This window comes from Callithrix jacchus, chromosome 5 (assembly GCF_049354715.1).
Source record: "Callithrix jacchus isolate 240 chromosome 5, calJac240_pri, whole genome shotgun sequence".
NCBI lineage: Eukaryota > Metazoa > Chordata > Mammalia > Primates > Cebidae > Callithrix > Callithrix jacchus.
This window is the reverse complement of record NC_133506.1, coordinates 164,322,569-164,345,001: the sequence shown is the minus strand read 5'-3', so window position 1 is coordinate 164,345,001 and position 22,433 is coordinate 164,322,569. Positions and strand designations below refer to the sequence as shown.

The 22,433-nt window shown below is 45.3% G+C and overlaps 1 protein-coding gene, 1 non-coding gene and 1 pseudogene across 2 annotated transcripts in view; 2 read left to right on the top strand and 1 right to left on the bottom strand.

The window, feature by feature from the left end:
• Positions 1-16,212, bottom strand: part of GTF2F2 (general transcription factor IIF subunit 2) — a 157,285-nt gene extending 141,073 nt beyond the window's left edge. The window contains exons 1-2 of the mRNA XM_002749026.7: positions 16,002-16,212; positions 3,015-3,088 (exon numbers count right to left, since the gene is read on the bottom strand). Of these exons, the coding sequence (XP_002749072.1) occupies positions 3,015-3,088; positions 16,002-16,067 (140 nt within the window). The 5' untranslated portion in view covers positions 16,068-16,212. The remainder of the gene's footprint in view (positions 1-3,014; positions 3,089-16,001) is intronic.
• On the top strand, positions 1,873-1,975 carry LOC118154260 (U6 spliceosomal RNA). Its single transcript, XR_004744144.3, has one exon. It is a non-coding gene; the product is annotated as a U6 spliceosomal RNA (small nuclear RNA).
• On the top strand, positions 16,175-20,656 carry LOC118153958 (peptidyl-prolyl cis-trans isomerase A pseudogene; annotated as a pseudogene).
• The last annotated feature ends 1,777 nt before the right edge of the window (positions 20,657-22,433 follow it).

The window sequence follows — 22,433 nt, the reverse complement described above, 5'->3', positions numbered from 1 at the left end:
GGGACATGCCAGATACCAGTTTCCTGCAGATACTGAGGACAACTGTACTTGTCCCTGCCTAACTTTAGAACACGGTGTCTATTGTGCCAAGCATTGTTCTAGACAAGGGAGATACAGTAATCATCAAGACAAAAGTCCTGACCTGGTAGACTTTATGCTTTAGAAGATGATATGAGCAATACACAAACAAACATCCAGTGTGCCCGACGGATATAGGAGACGGGGAATAAATACCAACAACACAACAGAACAGTGAATAATAACAGTCAGGGAGGTAGAGCCCACAGGGTGCTATTTTACATACGGTGGCCAGAAAACACCTCGATGAGCGGACACTGTGAAAAGAGACCGAAAAGAAATGTGGGAGCAAGCCATGGGGATTATCTAAAAAGAGTGTTCTGGAGAGAAAGAACAGAATAGCAAGTTTGAGACGCTTCTGAAACACCCTGGACACAGTCAGATTTATGAATGTGGAGAGACAGGTGTGTAAATATACTTTTTGGTTTTTACTTATTTATTTTCTATTGCAATGAACATGTATTGAGCCCATACTAAATGAGACACAGCTAAGAAATGCCCCTGCACCAGCCATGCACAATTCACATCACCCAGCCTAAGATCAATGTCTTGCTGTTTGTCCTCAGCCAGGAACATCCTACATTTTACTAGGTTTCTACCATTATGCAGTCTCCTGTAGTGTAGTGACAGGCTTGTCTTAAAGCTCAGAATCTTCTTAGAAAGTGGTGGATAACAGTGATAGTCACAACTAATGAAGAATTTGCTTTAAACATACACTGAGATGGACTCATCGCTTCCTGTGAAGCTGCTACACTGGTCTGTCACTCTACTCATGGGCTCTTCGGAATAAATGACATTCATAATACTCTTCACTCAAGGCCAGGGACAGTGGCTCCAGCCTGTAATCCCAGCACTTTAGGAGGCCAAGGTGGGCAGAACACTTGAGGTCAGGAGTTCAAGACCAGCTTGGCCAACATGGTGAAACCCCATCTCTACTAAAAATACAAAAATTAGCCGGGCGTAGTGGCGCACATCTGTAACTCCAGCTACTCAGGAGGCTGAGGCAGGAGAATCATGTGAACCCAGAAGGCAGAGGTTGCAGTGAGCCAAGATCACACCACGTTACTCCAACCTGGGCAACAGAGTGAGACACTATCTTAAAAAATAATAATAATCTTCGCTCACATCATAATCGTCACTCATAAGCACTCTGTCTGAAATGAATTATAATCAGCTGTGGCGTCAGCAGCTTCTGCCACAAAGCTAGAGGTGGGTGATTGCACGTCAGCAGAGAATTCCAAACCCTGCCATGTTCTGTGGTTGACTCTAGGTCTGTGGTCAAGTCTAGGTGAATGGTTAAATCTTGGTCTGCAGTTAACTCTAGATGAGTGATCAATTCTAGTAGGTCAGTGGTTGATTCCGGGGGTAGTGTAGAGAAAGCCACAGCCGGGGCACAGAACACAAAGAAAATCAGGACCTTCCTGAGCATGGTGCCTCCAGGGAGGGCAAAAGCATCTTGAGCTGTATATTTAACCACCTGGTACTTAAAGCTATGAGACTGAGATCACCAAGGAAGTGAAAAGAGAGAAAAGGAAAGTACTAAGGACTGAGTCCTGCGGTCATATAACATTTAGAGATAGAAGATGAGAAGGGGCTTCGCAAGAAACTGAGAAAAAACAGCCGATGAGGGGAGAGGAGAAGAGATGTGTCCCAGAGTGAAGTGGGAAAAAAAAAAGTTGCAGGAAAAAAGTGATCAACTTTTTTCAAATTCCACTGAAGTTCAAGTAAGAGGGCTGCTACCTGACTGTTGGATTTAGGAATGTGGATGTGGCAGATAACAGAAAAGAAACACATGCTCACCTCAACAGCATATACTAAAATTGGAATGATTCAGCGAGGATGAGCGTGGCCCCTGCACAAGGATGACAGGCGAATCTGTGAAGCCTTCCATATCTTAAAATAGATGAGGAACACAAATTTTTTTGGCAGCAACTTCGATCAACAGGTGGAGTCCGTTTTCCCACAACTGAATCTGGGCTTGGCCGTGTGAGCTGCTTTGTCAAAAGGACTTTAGCAAATGTGACACACACACGGCTTTCAAAGTGCTTGTGCACTGGGCTTCCTTTCTCTTTTGCTACTAGAATGCTTTCCCCATCATGTTAATGAGCTTGCTAGAGATGAAATAAACAGCCATTGGCCCTGCTGATGTCCAACCAACCACCACACACAAGTGAGGTCACCCTGTCCAGGAAAGCCACCCAGGCCAGCTCCAACCAGAATTGATCCATAGAAGTATGAGCAAATAAAATGGTTTTTGTGCTAAGCCACTAAGTTTTGGGATGGTGTGTTATGAAGCAAAAGCTAAGTGATAAAGAGGCAGATACCAGTAACACAGAAGAGCTGTTTCAATGGAGTCATGGGCATAGGAATCTGACCAGAGTTGGTTAAGAATGAATGGATGGAAAGAATAGAACACAAGGCCTCCAGCTGATACTAGCTGAGCTTTAGAGGCTTTCCTTTCTAACAGGGCCATTTCCTTAACCAGAAAACTGTACTGTTACACTGTTTGCCAGATACTTCCTACCTACTTCCAAAGCTCGTATAAGTAGGCATGGTGGTATAGTGGCAAAGTCCTACTTTCCTTGGTGCATCCCATTATACCCAACCCAAGCACATCTGCTCATGGATGCAGACAGGATGGAGGGGTGAAAGAACTAATACTCTGCTGCTTCTCTGCCATTAAGGCAAACCAATAAACTTGATGTTATATTTATACCCCCGTCACTAGGGGTGTGTGTGGGGATGTGTGTGGGGATGTATGTGTATGTGCAAAGATGTCTCCTTACAGGGCAGCTGTCTCTTGACAAGCCTGGACATGTTCATTATTCGTCATTTTGTAAACAAACTCTCTGATCAGGAGTGAAAATCACATTTAAAAACATTTATAAAAATTTCAAAAATAACTTTTAAATGTCAAGAATATATAAATAACTTACTTGGCAATCCGCAGTTTCCCAACTTCACCTCTTCCAGGGGCTTTAGCCCATTGCTGTGACAAATATTTAGGAACCTAAGGCAAAGGAAAACACTAGTAAGACTATTGTAGGTGCCAACAGATCTCTTCAAACGTAAAATAATATACTGCTTCTATGAGGCACCATCATCAAGTTATCACGGCATGTTTTGTGCTACCTGAAATACTAAAGCACGTAAAAAATGATTTCAGCTCTCAAAGAGCTTCAATATAACCTCGGTGGTCACACAGAACTAACATGGTTCAAATAACCTGCCAGTAATAAAGCACTAACCTATCTTCCCAAGTAAGTTCAACCAAAGGTCACAGAAGAGAAAGGCGCTTCTCAGAGAAAAACAGCACTGACTACAGTAACAGCATTATTTAGAAACACCACTGGGCTGAAGATGATTTCAAAAGTCAAGTTTTATTATGTAGAAAACTGTGACATTGAATACTGTCAAGAAGCTGCTAATACAAAAGGAATATTAAACAGCATAGCTAACATTATATAATCCTGCCTTCCTGACACTGCGGCAAGCACTTTATACAGATTAACACAGGCAGTCCTCACATCTCCATAGAACAGGTACTATGACCCCCATTTTACACACGATGAATCTGAAGCACCCAGGGACTATACAATTTACTCAAGGTTATATAATTAGTAAAGATGCAGCCAGGACGCAAACCCACGCAGGCTGCCTCCAGGGTCTGCGTTCTTAACCAATACACTATGTTGCATCTGGAACTGAGTACATGCAATCAGAAGGACTTTAATTCTCAAAATGGAGAGGGGGTGACATATGCTGAATCTCTATTACACACCTTATCTCATTTCTTCTATAAAGTAATTTGGACTCTGGAATCAGTCCATACCTTGAAAGCTATCCTATGATTAGGAGTGAGATACACCAAGTATGAAGCATAATGCCTTACACAAAGCCAAGTACTCAATACGTGTCAGATGTCATTATTTTTCATAAAAAAATTGGAATAATCCAGCTGCCAGAGCTGAGAAGAAAACTAATTCTACCTAGCAATTACTTCATGTGCAAAAAAAAAATCACTTGACCAGAGGCCGGGCGCGGTGCCTCAAGCCTGTAATCCCAGCACTTTGGGAGGCCAAGGCTGGTGGATCACAAGGTCAAGAGATCGAGACCATCCTGGTCAACATGGTGAAACCCCGTCTCTACTAAAAATACAAAAAATTAGCTGGGCATGGTGGCGCGTGCCTGTAATCCCAGCTACTCCAGAGGCTGAGGCAGAATTGCCTGAACCCAGGAGGTGGAGGTTGCAGTGAGCTAAGATCACACTACGGCACTCCAGCCTCGGCGACAGAGAGACTGTCTTAAAAAGAAAAGAGTTAGACAACATACTAGTCAGTCCAGTACCATGCTAAACCACCACTATCCCATCTCATCCTTCCAGTCACCCTGCCAAACCGCAATCATTCTCCTCTTCCTGCAGATGAGAAAACTGAGGTTCAAAGGGTTGGAATAACTCAGGCAGCCAGGATCAGATTCAAGACTCAACACCACACTGGTCTTCTGTTCTCTTCACTAGACCATACTGCCTCTCACCAGGGTCTATGTGCTAAAGAAGAGTATGTAACAGGTCTAAGGAAAAGAGGATTCCGAAGACTCCGCATCTTAGCAAACTTCCACTACACTATACTCCATTCATCCAAACAAGCTTAGAGGATTTGGCAAACTCCTTAGGATAACTATCTACCCATTCGGTCTCCTCTGATTACAGGTGACAGAAAACCCACTTAAAGAGGACTAATGTGCCAAATAACAAAAAATTCCAGAGGTAGCTTAACGGTGGTTTCATTAAGGGCTCAAATGAGGTCCCCAGCCTCTCTCACTATTTCTTATCCATCTCTCCCCCATGTTAACTCAGGTATTTGGCAGACCCTCCCCTTAGGTAGCAAAATGGCAGAGGCAGCTTCTGAAGAGCACAAGTCTCCTTCCCAGAAGTCCCTAGCGAAAATCTGTCTTTCATGAAGCTGACGAGGGTGTGTGCCCTTCCCTGGACCTATTGCTGTGCCCAGAGATGAGATAGCTCTCTGGCCAGCCTGAGTCAATGACATCTTTGAGGAAGGGTAGTCAACACCATTAAAATCACACAGATTGAAAAGGGGAAGCAGTGGTTTCCACAAGCACAATCGAGGTTCTACAACAATATCAGAGTAAATGGATACTGGCTGAAGAGGCAGAGGAGCCAACTAAGCCATGCCAGGAGTCCCTGCCCACAGAAACTGTGAAATAATAAATGCATGTTGTTTTCAACTACTAAGTCCGTGGTCATAGGTTATATACATTAGCCAGGAGCTTAATATCATGCACCTTGGTAAGGGCAGACTTAATAATCCTTTCCACCCAGTGTCTAATTTTTTTTATTTTTATTTTTCTGAGATAGGGTCTCATTCTGTCACCCAGGCTGGATTCAAAATTTTGGCTCACGGCAACCTCCACCTCCCGAGCTCCAGAGGTCCTCCCACCTCAGCCTCCCAAGGAGCTGAACTACAGGTGTACACCACCAGGCCCAGCTCATTTTTGAATGTTTTTGTGGAGACAAGGTCTTACCACATTGTCCAGGCTGGTCACAAACTCCTGAGCTCAAGGGACCCCAAGGTGCTGGGATTATAGGCATGAACCACTGCGCCTGGTCCTCTGCCTCTCTTTATGGCAAAACTCCTTGAGAGAGTTTTCCACGTCAGCTATCTACACTTGCTCCTCTGGCACTTTGCTTTGAACTTGCTCTAGACAGGCTTTCCTCCCTACCACGCCACTGAAACTCATCACAGGGTTATTAAGATCTCCAAATTGCCAAGTCAGTGTTTAGTCCTCATCTCTCATAGTTAGCAACTATATTTGAGAACTAATGATTTCCTATTCCTCCAAACCCTTTATTCACCTGGCATCTGAGTAATCACATCCTCTCGATTTTCCCTCTACTTCTCCACCTGTTTTGGTCCCCACATCTAGATTCTCATCTTCCTGGCCTCTTAACTTCAGCGGGCACTGGATTCAGTCCTTGGAGCCTCCCTCTTCTTGTATACTCTCAATCTTATGTAACTTCATCCAGTCATGTGGGTTTAAATAGCACCTGTATAATGACAACTCTCAAACTAGAACAAGCTCAGGTTCTCCCCCAAGTCTCAATTTATACATCCAACAGCCTATTCAAACTCTCCATCTTAATATTCAATAAGCATTTCAAACCTAAAATCTCCATGCTAGAACTCATTTCTCCCCCATAAACCTTGCTCCGGCTGCAATTTTCCATATCTTAGTAAAAGGCACCTCCATTCTTCCAAGCACTCAGGCTGAAACCTTGGAGTCATCCTGAGTATCTTTTTTCTTATCCCCCACATCCAAACAACTGATACATCCTTCAACATCTTCAGATTCTATCCAGACTCCAGCCTTGGCTCCCCAACTCAAGTTACTACCCTAGCCCAAGCCACTACCATCTGTACCATTACTGTTAACAGCCTCCTAACTGATGTCCTTCTTCCACTTTTGCCCATGTAGTTTATTCTCAACAAAGCAGCCCGAACAGTCGTCTTACAACCTAGGTCAATGATACAGTTCTGCTCAAAACCTTTCCATTTAACAGACATCTACACAGTGCTTATTATGTGTTTATTACTTCATTTAATCCTATAACAGCATTATCATCATTCTATTTTGCAGCTGAAGAAACTGAAGCACCAAAAAGCTGATTTGCCCAAGGTCTCACAATCACTAGTGGTGATGCTAGGATTCTAACCTAAGCAGTTGACTCCATAGTCCACAATTTTAGTCACCATGCCATGCTGCCTCTCCATGGCTACTCCATGGCTTCCCATCTCACTCAGAATAAAAGTTCTAATAAGGTCTTAGATAGTCCAGTCCTCTAGACGATCCTATCCCATATCTTCAACTCCTACTCTCCCTCATCTTACTCAAACCACACAGACCTGTGAACATTTGCAGTGCTGTCCCATCTAAAGGCCCATTTGCTGTTATTTCTGTCCAGAACACTCTTCCCAGGGGTATCTGCAAGGGCAAGCCCATAAATTCCTTTATGTCTCTCCTTAAAGACCATCCTATCAGCCTGGGTGACAGAGTAAGACCCTGTCTCAAAAAAAAAAAGCAGATTGTGTTGCAGAAGTCAATGAACAAGACCAAGTTTGCAGCTCATATTGCACTGTCTTCATTATTACAATAAAACTGTAGGTTCCCAGGTAAGCCCGCCAGCTTACTTAATTCAGAGGTTCCTAAAATACTATACCCTTGAAGTAAAAAAAAAAACAAAATAAAGATAGCATTTTAATTATCTCTACACCAAGAACTTACAGAAATTGGCTTCCCAGAAGTCCCAGCCTATTAAGTCTGAAAAGAGGGAGGGAGAGGAAGAAAAAATGACAGTATATATGGTTTCAAGACTCTAAAACACCATTGTCAACATATCACTTATGAAGTATCCATGTTATTTCCACTCTCTCACTCATTACTGAAGATGTGATGTAGACAAGGTAATAAGAACAGGGTATTGTTGCTTAGATTTCCCAATACCAGAAAAAGGGACAGAAAGTAACTCACTAAAGCATTATTTCCTCAGGGAAACCTGCCTTGACTTCCTAGACCAGGTCAAGTCCCCTTGTTATTCACATGCACAGAACAGTATTTCTTGTTTCAGACTGAGGTCTGTCTCCTACACTGGGCTGTAAGTCCTAGTTCACAGAGCATATGCCACGTCCATTTTGTTCACTGTGACATACTCAGAGCCTCGCAGTGACTAGCAATCACTGAAAGCTTGTGGGATGAATCAATCTGGGCAGAGTAAGAAAGTCGTTCTTGCCTTTGAAGCCAAGGTGCTTCTTTGCCAACTTTTCTTCATCAAATACCTAGTTCCCCAACTGCTAGCCTCTAAAGCCCTGTTTCTCCCAGAAAATTAAAAGCACTGAAGTGGACACCATAATATAACACCCAGATTCCCCTTTTAGCACTGAGGGCATTATTCCCACAGCTGCCGAGTGTGGCCAGCAGACAGCTCTCAGCGGTTAGGCCTCTTGGAAACTACCTCCACTAAAGAGAGACCCCTTGCAAGGTCATGCCCTCTTACTGGGGCAAACCATGTCCAATGACTGGCTGAGACTGGAGGACAGCTCTGGGAGGCTCTCTGTGGAACTGTCCTTGCTTTTCATTGAGACTGCCTCACACGCGCTACCCAACTTTGCTTAAATCATTTTCCTTCCACAGGTGCTGATCCCAAGGGCACTCGCTAATAAATACCTGTCTACATCTCAAAATCAGCTGCCCAGGGAACCCAATCTATGGCATGCAGCATTTACTCCCATGTTTCCTTGAATTTCTAGATACAGAGCTTTGGCCAGGCGTGGTAGCTCATGCCTGTAATCCCATCACTTTGGGAGTCCAAGGTGGGTGGATCACGAGGTCAGGGTTAGGGTTAGGGTTAGGGTTAGGGCAATCATAACTAGAGAAAATGGTTTTCCAGAAGTCTAAATATTAGAAGCCAAAAGACAACTGTCTAAAATCGGCCAGGCACAGTGGCTCACACCTGTAACCCCAACACTTTGGGAGGCCAAAATGGGGGGATTGCTTGAGAACAGGAATTTGAAACCAGCCTGGTCTACATAGTGAGAGCCCATCTGTATTCTTTAAAACGATATTTAAAAATGTAAGATAAAAGAACTCTGCTAAAATATTTTTAAACATCAGCGTCTCACCATGTTGCCCAGGCTGGTGTGCAGTCGTGCGATCTAGATTCACAGCAACCTCTGCCTCCCAGGTTCAACCGATTCTCCTGCCTCAGCCTTCAGAGTAGCTGGAATTACACAGGTGCCCACTACCACACCCAGCTAATTTTTGTATTTTTAGTAGAAATAAGGTTTCCCCATATTGGCCAGGCTGGTCTCGATCTCCTGACCCCAGGTGATCCGCCTGCCTCAGCCTCTGAAAAACCTGGGATTATGGGCGTGAGCCACTGTGTCCAGCACATCATCTGATTTTTAAATCATAACTTAGTGTAGGGTGCACAGTAGTAGTGTACCCAGTAGGTAACGTAACAGTAGCATAAACTGAGCAGTATAAAAAGCGTAGTGCAAACTAAAAAGACTAGCTCTGTGACAAGGTAAAAGGTAGAGCTAATTACACGTTTTGGCAGGTGACAGCTACTGGAAAGTATTAAATTCATTCATGTGCAATGTCTATCAAAATGTGTTTGGACCATCATTCTTTTGCAGACTTAAGATATTCAAACTGGCTCTCCGCTCCTCCCGTTCAACAGCCAGCCACATCCCTGAGGTGAAGGTCACAGTCAACAGACTGGGTCATACTGGGCCCTTGGCCATCAGGGCTGCTTTTAACTCTGGTAAAGTGGATATTGTCGCCACCAACGACCCCTTCCTTGACCTCAAATACATGGTCTACACGTTCCGGTATGATTCCACCCATGGCAAATTCCCTGGCACTAGCAAGGCTGAGAACAGGAGACCTGTCATCAATGGAGATCCCATCACCATCTTCCAGGAGCGAGACTCCTCCAAAATCAAGTGGGGCGACGCTGGTGCTGAGAACATCGTGGAGTCCACCAGTATCTTCACCACCATAGGGAAGGCTGGGGCTCACTTGCAGGGAGGAGCCAAAAGGGTCATCATCTCTGCCCCCTCTACTGACACCCCCATGTTCGTGATGAGTGTGAACCACGAGTATGCCAACAGCCTCAAGATAGTCAGCAATGCCTCCCGCATGAAGTGCCCCTGGCCAAGGTCGTCCATGACAACTTTGGTATTGTGGAAGGACCATCACTGTCACCCAGAAGACTGTGGATGGCCGCTCCAGGAAACTGTGACGTGACAGCCACAGGGCTCTCCAGAACATCATCCCTGGCTCTACTGGCACTGCCAAGGCCATGGGCAATGCCATCCCTGAGCTGAATGGGAAGCTCACTGGCATGGTCCCCACTACCAATGTGTCAGTCATGAACCTGACCTGCCATCTAGAAAAACCTGCCAGATATGACATCAAGAAGGTGTCACTCAGCCTGGAGTACAGGGCATGATCTCAGCTCACTTCCACCTTTGATGCTGGGGCTGGCACTGCCCTCAACGACCACTTTGTCAAGCTCACTTCCTGGTATGACGATGAATTTCGCTACAGCAAAAGGGTGGTAGACCTCATCGCCCACATGACCTCTAAGGAGTAAGACCCCCGGACCACCAGGACTGGAGACAGCACAAGAGGAAGAGAGAGGCCCTCACTGATGGGGAGTCCCTGCCACACTCAGTACCCACCACACTGAGAATCTCCCCTCCTCATAGCTTCCATGCAGACCTCCTGAAGAGGGAGAGGTCTAGGGAGCCCCACCTACGTGCCATCAATAAAGTCCCCTGTGCCCTCCCCAAAAAAAAGATATTCAAAATTCCAGAAATAGCACTTCATTAGGCCAGAACAGTACAGGTCCTGGATATTTTGTTATTTTGGTAAACAATCTCCTACTATATTTGCTTTTCCCTAAACACACTACTTATCCCAAGTCTGCCAGGAAGGTTTTTGTTTTTCTTTTCAGATAGGATTTCACTCTGTTATCCAGCCTGGAGTACAGGGCTGTGATCTCAGCTTACAGCAGCCTCAACCTCCTGGGCTCAAGTGATCCTCCCACCTCAACCTCCCAAGTAGCTGGGACTACAAGTGTGTGCCACCATGCCCAGCTAATTTTTTATTGTTTTTGTAAATAACGGTTCTGCTATGTTGCCCAGACTGGTCTCAAACTCCTTGGTTCAACCAATTTCCCTGCCTCATCCTCCCAAAGTTCTGGGATTACAGGCATGAGCCACTGCATTCAGCCTTCCATAGGCTCTTCTTGAAAGCCTGTTTAGAGGTTCTAGCAGGGGAGTGCAGCCACACATATACCCTTGACTGAAGACCAGTCCCCTCTACCGGGATGCTCATCTTTGACCAAGCGCACAGCTTCGGGACGGACACCTGTGGAGCAGTGAGGGAGGAAGGGGACATCTGCCTCGTCAGTCAGATTAGCCGAATCAACCCTGGTGATCAATGGGATGATGGATGTCTCAGCCAGATCACTGTCACATCCAATTTTTTTTTTTTTAAGACGGAGTTTCGCTCGTTACCCAGTCTGGAGTGCAATGGCGCGTTCTCAGCTCACCGCAACCTCCGCCTCCTGGGTTCAGGCAATTCTCCTGCCTCAGCCTCCCGAGTAGCTGGGATTACAGGCATGCGCCACCATGCCCAGCTAATTTTTTCTATGTTTAGTAGAGACAGGGTTTCACCGTGTTGCCCAGGATGGTCTAGATCTCTTGACCTCGTGATCCACCCACCTCGGCCTCCCAAAGTGCTGGGATTACAGGCTTGAGCCACCGCGCCCGGCCTTTTTTTTTTGAAACAGCGTGTCACTCTGTCGCCCAGGCTGGAGTGCAATGGCACATTCTTGACTTGCTGCAAGCTCCAGATAGGCTTTTTTTTTTTTTTTTTTTTTTTTTGCATTTTAGGTTTTGGGGTACATGTGAAGAACATGCAAGATTGTTGTATAGGTACACACATGGCAGTGTGATTTGCTGCCTTCCTCCCCTTCACCTATATCTGGCATTTCTCCCCATGCGATCTCTCCCCAACTCCCCACCCCCCAGGCTTTTCTTAAATGTCACCTTCTCTATGACGTCTTCCCAGTTCTAGCGAAGCATAAACTTTTTTCCTGCTCAAACCTCTCAGAGATCTTGTATGTAAGTCCTTACTGTATTCAGAGTTCTATACCTGTCTAGTGATATAATTAAATATGTACAAGATGACCTATAAACTTTTGAGATATCCTAGGAAGAAACATTACTTAGCAACAAAGATCAGAACACAAAGCACAAAGTATTATTTATAACAGAAAATATTAATGTAAAGAGAAAAAACTTGAAATCAATATGTAGTTCAATTCAAATTCTGATTAGATGAGAATTAAGATACACTTTGTAGGCAATGAGTTACACTTCATTTCTATTTTTATTTTTTGAGACACAGTTTTTGCTCTGTTGCCTAGGCTGTAGCTCAATGCCACAATCTCAGCTCACTGCAACCTCTGCCTCCTGGGTTCAAACAATCCTCCCGAGTTGCTGAGATTACAGGTGCCCACAATTATGGCCAGCGAATTTTTGTATTTTTAGTAGAGATGGGGTTTCACCATGTTGGCCAGGCTGGTCTCTAACTCCCGACCTCAGGTGATCCACCTGCCTCAGCCTCCCAAAGTGCTAGGATTGCAGGCATGAGCCACCACGCACGGCTCAAGTTACACTTTAATATCACACACATGCTGAAAATGAAGTAGACTAACACAATTTGATGTACTGTTTCATATAATATATTCCTATAATTCAGAAATGAAAATCCAAGTACACTGAAGATACAGGCATGGAAATCACACTGAATGCTAACCCCAGTGCAAATGTAGCAAGTTCAAACTATCTGACAGGTGTGTATACCAAACCCCATTGCCTATTAGTACTACTTTAGAACACAGATAAATGTTGTCAAGTAAAGGGGTAACATGAATAGATTTTAGAACAAAAGGTATTCACTAGCCAAGTTCAGTGGCTCATGCCTGTAATCCCAGCACTTTGGGAGGCCGAGGCAGGCAGATCATGAGGTCAAGAGATCAAGACCATCCTGGCCAACATGGTGAAACCCCGTCTCTACTAAAAATACAAAAATTAGCTGGATGTGGTGGCATGTGCCTGTAGTCCCAGCTACTCAGGAGGCTGAGGCAGGAGAACTGCTTGAACGCAGGAGGTGGAGGTTGCAGTGAGCTGAGATTGTGCCACTGCACTCCAGCCTGGCACCTGGCGACAGAGTGAGACTCTGTCTCAAAAAAAAAAAAGACCAGCCTAGCTGAGCAACATGGCAAAACCCCGTCTCTACAAAACATAGCAAAAAAAAATTAGCCAGGTGTGGTGGTGTGCACCTGTAAGCCCAGGTAGTCAGGAGGCTGAGGTGGAAGGATCGCTTGAGCCCAGAGGCAGAGGTTGCAGTGAGCTGTGATGGCACCACTGCATTCCAGCCTGGAAAACAGAGTAAGATCCTGTCTTAAAAAGGAAAAAAAAAAGTATTTGCTAGTAATTCTCATCCTCCAGAGATAAGGTTGTTTGGGCACAAGATCTACCACACCCTCTTCACACCCTAAAAAGATGCATTTGCATGTTTCTTCACTTCTTTGATAGGTAAGATTAGAAAAAGAAGAAATACTGCATGCCAAATTGGTATGAGAAGCAATGAGGCTGCAAACAAAAAGTAATCAAAACATTATAATTACTTTGCTCGAGTTCTTTTTCTGAGTGAGTCAGCAAATCCTGACAATTTTACTCAAAGTTTCCCTAACTCCTAAGCTTCATTATCATGTACCTAGCATCCTGTGATTTTTTTTTTTTTTTTTTTGAGACAGAATCTCTCTGTCGCCCAAGCTACAGTGCAGTGGCACGATCTTGGTTCACTGCAACCTTCACCTCCACGGTTCAAGCGATTTTTCTGCCTCAGCCTCCCGAGTAGCTAGGACCACAGGCATGTGCCATTATGTCTGGCTAATTTTTGTATTTTTAGTAGAGACAAGGTTTCACCATATCGGCCAGGCTGGTCTCAAACTCCTGACCTCGTGATCTGCCCACCTCAGCCTCCCAAAGTGCTGGGATTATAGGCGTGAGCCACCAGGCCCAGCCCAATCCTGTGATAATTTTCTAATTGTGACTCTGGTTGCCCTCCTCTCTAATTCGTACTGCACACTGCCAAACATTTTTTTTCTGAATACCTGGCGTCGCTACCTCACTCAAGTCCTCCAAAAAGTTTGTTACTTCCTTGTAAACTAAAGTTAGAACATTTCCACTTCATGACATGACAGTCTGAGTATATGGGCCCAACCTTTATTTACACAGATCTTCTGCTCTAGGGTCTGTTTTCCACAACATGCCAAAACATGCCATGTTTTCCACGATTACGTATTTTGAGTCTTGCATTTCTGTTCCACTCCCCATGGTATACACCATGTCTACCCATCCAAATCATGTAAGGCAAACATTGAGCATTTACCATGCTCCTAGGACAACGGCACCATCTCCAGTCACACTATGTTTTCAAGCTTTTTCCTTCAGTCTGCAAGGATCATCTCTTCCTTAGTGACTCTCCTCCAATTAACATGCTGCTGGAGCGAGAAATGCCTATTTAATCCATTCTTTTTTTTTTTTGAGACGGAGCTTCGCTCTTGTTACCCAGGCTGGAGTGCAATGGTGCGATCTCGGCTCACCGCAACCTCCACCTCCTAGGTTCAGGCAATTCTCCTGCCTCAGCCTCCTGAGTAGCTGAGATTACAGGCACGCGCTACCATGCCCAGCTAATTTTTTGATTTTTTTTTTTAGTAGAGACGGGGTTTCACCATGTTGACCAGGATGGTCTCGATCTCTTGACCTCGTGATCCACCCGCCTCGGCCTCCCAAACTGCTGGGATTACAGGCTTGAGCCACCGTGCCCGGCCTATTTAATCCATTCTTTTAAGTCATACTGAGCTTTGAAATAAGTCAAATGAGTGCCACAGACTAAGGCAAGGGTTGAAGAGTGAGAGGTCAGGCATTTATTCATCACCTGTTTGTTGAATAATTACCATGTGCCAAACACTATTCTGGGTAAACAGGCAAAGATCCTGTTCTCACGGAATGCAATTTTGTGTTGGAAAGACGAAGGTAACCAACTTTTCACATATTAACACAAAATCACTCTACACCGTGAAAAGTGCTTTGAGGAATGTAACATGGATATGTCATGTTAGCAAATGATCATAAGGGAGCTCTTTTAGGAAGACCGACAAGGAAGACCGCTTAGATATAATTGACGAGAACTCAGCCATGTGATAAAATAAGCGAAAGCATTAAGAAACCAAAAGTCCCTACATTTTAAGTTTCAATGAGTTTCAGGATCACATGTCGAATATGCCTAAGTATTATGAGCCTCCCCTAGGAGACAACACTCCCCAACATGAAACAGTGAAGCACGAGTAGTGCCCACTGTGAGCTAACCAAAATCGCTGTCTTTACGTAAAACACTTACTGATGGTCAGTTTCACGAGACCCAATTGTGCTCTAAAAGAATATTCCAGGCCGGGCGCGGCGGCTCACGCCTATAATCCCAGCACTTTGGGAGGCCGAGGCGGGTGGATCACGAGGTCAAGAGATCGAGACCATCCTGGTCAACATGGTGAAACCCCGTCTCTACTAAAAATACAAAAAATTAGCTGGGCACGGTGGCGCGTGCCTGTAATTCCAGCTACTCAGGAGGCTGAGGCAGGAGAATTGTTTGAACCCAGGAGGCGGAGGTTGCGGTGAGCCGAGATCGCGCCATTGCACGCCAGCCTGGGTAACAAGAGTGAAACTCTGTCTCAAAAAAAAAAAAAAAAAAAAAAAAAAAAACAAAGAATATCCCAGTCCAATGACGTCTCCTGCGAGTTGAGAGCTGTCTCGCCTCTTTTCGGAGCTCCATTAAGGACCATCAACCTAACACAACACTTTAAGGGTACGCATGGACCGGTTCTACTTTCTCGCCGAGAAAAATGTACAGAAAACAGACATTCAACTACCCCACACAGGCTCATGGCTAAAAGCAGTTTCACCAAGAGAAGACACAAGGAATTCTTCGGTCCTAGATAAAATGCACCGTCCAAACCGGGGACATCAGGACGAGGCTCCAGGAAAGCCGTGAGAAGAAGAGACGAGTCCAGGTGGATTCAGACTCGTAACTGGCGCGCCTAAACGGATTTCCTCATCTGCAAACATACAGCAATGCCTCCTGCCTCTCAAAGTACGTGAAGCTCTAACGAGACAGCCGTAAAAGAACTTTAAGAGGCGCACGCAGCCGGATGGGTTCAAGTTACTTAAACTATACTCGTGTTGGGAGGAGCGCGCAGCGAACGTTACCTTGACAAGCCACACTCCCGTGTTCTGTTTGGCGCCGGTCAGATCGAGTTCCCCGCGCTCGGCCATGGGTCTGCCGCTGGTGGAGGCGCGCGGGCTGTAGCAGCGACCCCAGGAGCCGGAGGGCTGCGGAGCGAACGTCCGGAGCAAAGCGCTAAGCCGCGCTGAGAGGTGAAGAGCCGGCGTTTCTCACCGGCCCGGACACCGGAAACCCGCGGAAAGGGGAACACGCCGCCGGGAGCTGGGATTGCGCCTGCGTATTACTACGTCAGTACGGCGCCCTGTTGCGGACAAACTTCCTGTGTCGGCAATTTCTCGGGTGGGCGTGGCTGTCAGCGATGTCTATCAGAGGGATTGAAACTTGGTTGGGATGAGCCAAAACGTTAGCAATGTATTTAAAGACAAGGTCAGCATAACTGAAGAAAAAGATTATCAGAATGAAAAAATGGGGTTCAAAGAGACAAGAGCTGTCAGAACATGTCCAGTCCTAGCCAGAGAGAGGAGAGAGAGAGAGAGACAGTATTTGAAGGGCAGGATCTGGGTAGCAAATGGGCGTCCTTGGCCAACGTCATTAGCACAGGTGGGCACTGGGATCAGACTGGGTAGCCCTGGTACTGAACACATGCCGTTTCTAGACCTGAAAAGAAAGCGGTGTTTCAGCTCGGAGGCTGCCTGAGCTCTTCTGATTAAGCGAGCAGAGCACCTCAGACTCCAAAACCCGGAGGTCTGTGAAGAAATGAACAAGTAAGAGACAAACTTGGTCGTTTCCTCCCCTGCGTAAACGATGTTCTCTTTCTCTTCTTGCCTCTGGAATAAAATTCAACCCTTCTGCTTCAACTGGGCCCTCCACCACCACCCATCACTCCACCACCCACCCAACCACACCAAACCCAGCAGACTTTCCTGAACACGTCAGAATCTTCCTCGGTCATTTCAGAGCCTCTGCACACTGGATTCCCTTCCCTCAGATGCCCTGTTTTACCCCTACCCTCATTCCCACCCCTGTCCTCTGGTTGCCAAACTCCTACTTGTAGTTCAAGACCAACGGAAATGTCACTTCCTGTGACACCTTTTATCAACTCCCCCGGAAGAAATTAGTTTTTCTTCACATCACGCTGTGATACTTAGCACTCTGCACTGTAATATGTATGTTTACATGTCTGCCTTTGCTTTCCAGACTATGAACTGGTCCTAGGCAAAAAGAGCCTTATTGAGGTATAATTGACAAATAAAAAATAGTGCTTTATTCATTTTATCTCCACAATGTCTAGTACAGTGTTTGATACATCGTCAGATTTCAGTAGGCTTTGGTTGAAAGAACATTCGCTGAAGAGAAACAATAAGGTATTGTTAAGAATGGCAAGTAATTTTTTGAGTCATACATCAGAGCCATGAACAAAATTGAGGAAATTTTACGTATGTTCAGCATAGGGCCAGGAAAAGCTGTCAGAACTCTACAATTAGCTAGCAAAACTAATAGGAAAGATGGGAGAGACTGGGAGTGTGTTGAAAATGAAAGTTTCGGCCATGTGTGGTGGCTCATGCCTGTATTCCAAGCACTTTGGGAGGCCGAGGCGGGTGGATCACGAGGTCAGGAGTTCGAGACCAGCCTGGTCAACATAGCAAGACCCCCATCTCTAAAAACAAGAAAAAGAAAAAAAATTTAAGTAGAAAATGAAGATTTCTTCTTGTGCAACAACTTGGGAAAGGGCCTAAAACATATAAAGGGTAAGTGGGTGAAAGGAACTGCTCTAAGCTTTAATCAAGTAGAAGGAATAAATTGAAATATGAGGCTTTGCAGACCCCGCCACCGCCTGGAGCCTTGTAGTATCAGCCATGGTCAACCCCACCGTGTTCTTCCACATTGCCGTCTACGTGAGCCCTTGGGCCATGTCTCCTTCGAGCTGTTTGCAGACAAGTTTCCAAAGACAGCAGAAAACTTTCGTGCTCTGAGCCCTGGAGAGAAAGGATTTGGTTATAAGCGTTCCTGCTTTCACAGAATTATTCCAGGGTTTATGTGTCAGGGTGGTGACTTCACACGCCATAATGGCACTGGTGGCAAGTCCATCTACAGGGAGAAATTTGATAATGACAACTTCATCCTAAAGCACACAGGTCCCGGCATCTTATCCATGGCAAATGCTGGACCCAACACAAACGGTTCCCAGTTTTTCATCTGACTGTCAAGACTGAGTGATTGGATGGCAAGCATGTGGTCTCCGGCAAGGTGAAAGAGGCATGAATATTGTGGAGGCCATGGAGCGCTGTGGGTCCAGGAATGGCAAGACCAGCAAGAAGATCACCACTGCCGACTGTGGACAACTTTAGTCAGTTTGACTTGTATTTTACCTGAACCACCAGACCATTCCTTCTGTAGCTCAGGAGAGCACCCTCCACCCCATTTGCTCGCAGTGTCCTAGAATCTGTGCGCTGCAGTTCCCTTTGGGTTCCACGTTTTCCTTGTTCCCTTCCATGCCTAGCTGGATTGCAGAGTTAAGTTTATGATTATGAAATAAAGACCAAATAACAACAACAACAACAAAAAGAAATATGAGACCATGGGAGAAGAGCAGCAAGGTAGCCTAGAGCACCCCAGGAATGGACTTTAAAGATTGGAAACTTGGCCTTCGCCTCTGGGTCATGGGAGGCTTTAAAATGTATGGTGTGTGTGTGTGTGTGTGTGTGTGTGTGTGTGTGTGTATGCGCGCGTGCACAGATTGGGAGAGAAAAATGGCTGATGAAAAGGCTAGAGAAGAAAAGAGGCTGGGCGCGGTGGCTCAAGCCTGTAATCCCAGCACTTTGGGAAGCCGAGGCGGGTGGATCACGAAGTCAGGAGATCGAGACCATCCTGGCCAACATGGTGAAACCCCATCTGTACTAAAATACAGAAAACTACCTGGGAGTAGTGGTGTGTGCCTGTAGTCCCAGCTACTCAGGAGGCTGAGGCAGGGAATCGCTTGAACCTGGGAGGCAGAGGTTGCAGTGAGCCAAGATCCAAGCCACTGCACTCCAGTCTGCAACAGAGTGGGACTCCATCTCAAAAAAAAAAAAAAAGAGAGAAGGAAAAGTGGAGATTTAAAAAGGATTATATAGAAGAAAGAATAAAACAACTTATTGAGCAACCTCTTCCTCATACACTATTGAACAAAGAGCAAGCTTCTCCAGTCTGTCCTTTTCAAAGGCCTTCTAGCTTGAAGAGGGATGTTTATAGAACCGTGAGAGAAAAGGAGGGCGCAGCCTCTGTGAACCAGATTCACAGATTTACTGAGGAGACCCTTAGGGCGATAGATGTTACAGGCAGATCCCTCACCTTCCTAAGCACCTATTATATGCCAGATGCTCGGCTAGTTGTTTTCTGTATTATCCCATTTAATCCTTGTAACAGTGTGCCAGAGTAGATAATACTTTTCCTTAATATAGCTCTATATGTCATTAAACATATCAACATCCAGGATCTGAGACCATATCCCAGGATGGGGCTCACAGAGCATAAGACGCAGAGGACAGTGCCCCAAAAACGGTTACACCAAAATGTTGTACTCACTCAGATGATTAGTCAAGTAATTATCAAAATTTGTAAGGCGTAAATGCAGTTCTGGCCCAAGAACTCTGCTGGCTGCAATTTTTCCAAAAAGTCTAGTAGTGCTTCGGGCAACTTGAAACTCCACCTTTATCTAGGGCTTAGATTTAGGTCAGACCTCAAGGCCACCCAACCTTCTTTACTGTTTTTTGTTTTTTTTTTGACAGAGTCTTGCTCTGTCACTCAGGCTGGAGTATGCGATGGCGTGATTACAGCTCACTGCAGCCTCGACCTTTCGGGCTCCAGCTATCTTCCCACCTCAGTCTTCCAAGTGGCTGGGACTACAGGTGCACACCAACACACCCAGCTATTTTTTTGTAGAGACAGGGTTTCACCATGTTGCCCAAGAGGACACGGCCTGAGCTCCTGGGTTCAAGCAATCACCCACCTAAGCCTCCCTAAGTGCTGGGATTACAGGCATGAGCCACTGTGCCTGGCCCCAACCTGCTTAAAAGGCAGAACTGCAATCTTTTTTATGGGTCTTCTAGACCATCTGCAGCAGGAATGAACCCCAAACACCACACCCACCACCAAACATGCTTCAGTGTAAGTGAGTGTTCTCACCCTCTGGTTCCTGTCCAAGTTGCACTAGAATTCCCTGGGGGAAATGTGTTCTAAAATGCAGACACCTGAGCCCCAATCCAGGCAAACAAAATTAGACTTTCTGGAGATGAGTCTGGAAATTGACATTTTTAGCAAGCTCCCCAGAGTGTTTCTTAGGCACACCAAAATCTGAGAATCGTTGTTCTAAAAGATAGTGTTCTAATCGATAGAATTCTAATCGATATTTTCCTAATCAATGTTTTCCTAATCGATATTTTCCTAATCATTAGAACTGGGCCAGTTTCCGAGGTCTGAGGCATGTGAAAAAGTTTACCAGAAAGTCTTACAGCTAGAATTCCCTCACGCCTTGTTAATTCAGAACACCACAGCTGTATCAGGGAGCTTTTGAGAGTATAAGCAGCAAAGCCATTAGGCGAGGTGTGACAAGTGAGCTGAGGAAATTAGACTTTAACAGAGAGGATTTTGTCGTTGGCTGTCTCACACGGGCCTGGTCTCTCCAGGCCAGAGGTTTTCTTTGTTCACACTCACTCAAACTTTCTAGCAAGAGAAAGTATTACCTCCAGGAGAGTTCATATGGGCAGAAAATGTTACCACTAAGTCTTTCCTAATAAGCCAGACTTGGCCGGGCGCAGTGGCTCAAGCCTGTAATCCCAGCACTTTGGGAGGCCGAGGCGGGTGGATCATGAGGTCAAGAGATCGAGACCATCCCGGTCAACATGGTGAAACCCCGTCTCTACTAAAAATACAAAAAATTAGCTGGGCATGGTGGCTCACGCCTGTAATCCCAGCTACTCCGGAGGCTGAGGCAGGAGAATTGCCTGAACCCAGGAGGCGGAGGTTGCAGTGAGCCGAGATCGCGCCATTGCACTCCAGCCTGGGTAACAAGAGTGAAACTCCGTCTCGAAAAAAAAAAAAGATAGTAAATAAATGAATAAGCTGCGTACTATTGTAATACATTATATAGTATTTTTACTAGATGGATACATTCAAGCTTTAAGAGCATGGATAATAATGAAATACAGAAAAATAATTAGGAAGTGATGAGTATTATGTTTTTGTTACCTTTAGGTTTAATATTATTTATTTCTTCAGCAGTGTTTTAGGAAAACGAAGTAGCATCTGCAAACCCTGAGGAGGGAAGCCCCTGGTGTGTTGGTATTTGTGGGAGAGAGAGGATGCCAGTGGGCAGGCCGTAGTGAAACTGAGGCAGTGCCATTGGCTGAAGAGGTCTTGCAGACCTTGTTCAAGGCAAATATAAACTGGAAGGATAATTTAAGCTTGAATATAAAATAGTTACATTTACAATTTCAAAGGATCCCTGTAGTTGCTGTGGAAACAATGGATTGGAGGAGACTAGAATGAAAAACGAGAGCCTAGTTGAGACACTATTTTACTAGTCCAGGTGGGAAAGGACGTGGTTTCAATTAGGAAAGGGGTAGTGAAGATGGAAAGAAATGGACCCGTTTGAAACATATCAGAGATAGATTTCGGAGGCTGAATTGACAAGGCTTTGTAATTCTTAGCTGTCTAGCAAAATAGGAACAGGACCATCTACCAAGTGATCACTCAGAACGAGAAAATGAAACAAAACACACACACAGCGTCGCTGCTTCTGGGAGATCAGATAAGACTCTGCGTCGGCCGGGCACGGTGACTCATGCCTGTAATCCCAGCACTTTGGAAGGCCAAGGCGCGTGGATCACGAGGTCAAGAGATCAAGACCATCCTGGTCAACATGGTGAAACCCCGTCTCTACTAAAAACACAAAAAAATTATCTGGGCATGGTGGCGCGTGCCTGTAGTCCCAGCTACTTGGGAGGCTGAGGCAGGAGAATTGCCTGAACCCAGGAGGTGGAGGTTGCGGTGAGCCGAGATCACGCCATTGCCCTCCAGCCTGGGTAACAAGAGCGAAACTCCGTCTCAAAAAAAAAAAAAAAAAAAAAAAGACTCTGTATGTATTTTGCCTGATGGGTGACACGATTCCGCTGAGTTGCTTCTGTTCAGTGCCTTATGTCTAAGGTGACATATGGCTGCTGTGGCCTGCGGGAAGCCTTCACTCTCAGTAAGTCACTTTAATAGCTCATTAGGTATTGCTGTGGGAATAAAGTGTTAAATAAAGCATGAGAAAATTTAATTAATCATTACTGTAATGAAATCCAATTTATTTGCATATGTAATTTAACAAAACATTTATATCATATTTTATATATTAAATAAAATTATAGTTAGGAAACAGCACTGAAATACTTGATCAGAGTGCCCAAATAAAAATCAGAAATAAGAATAAGCCC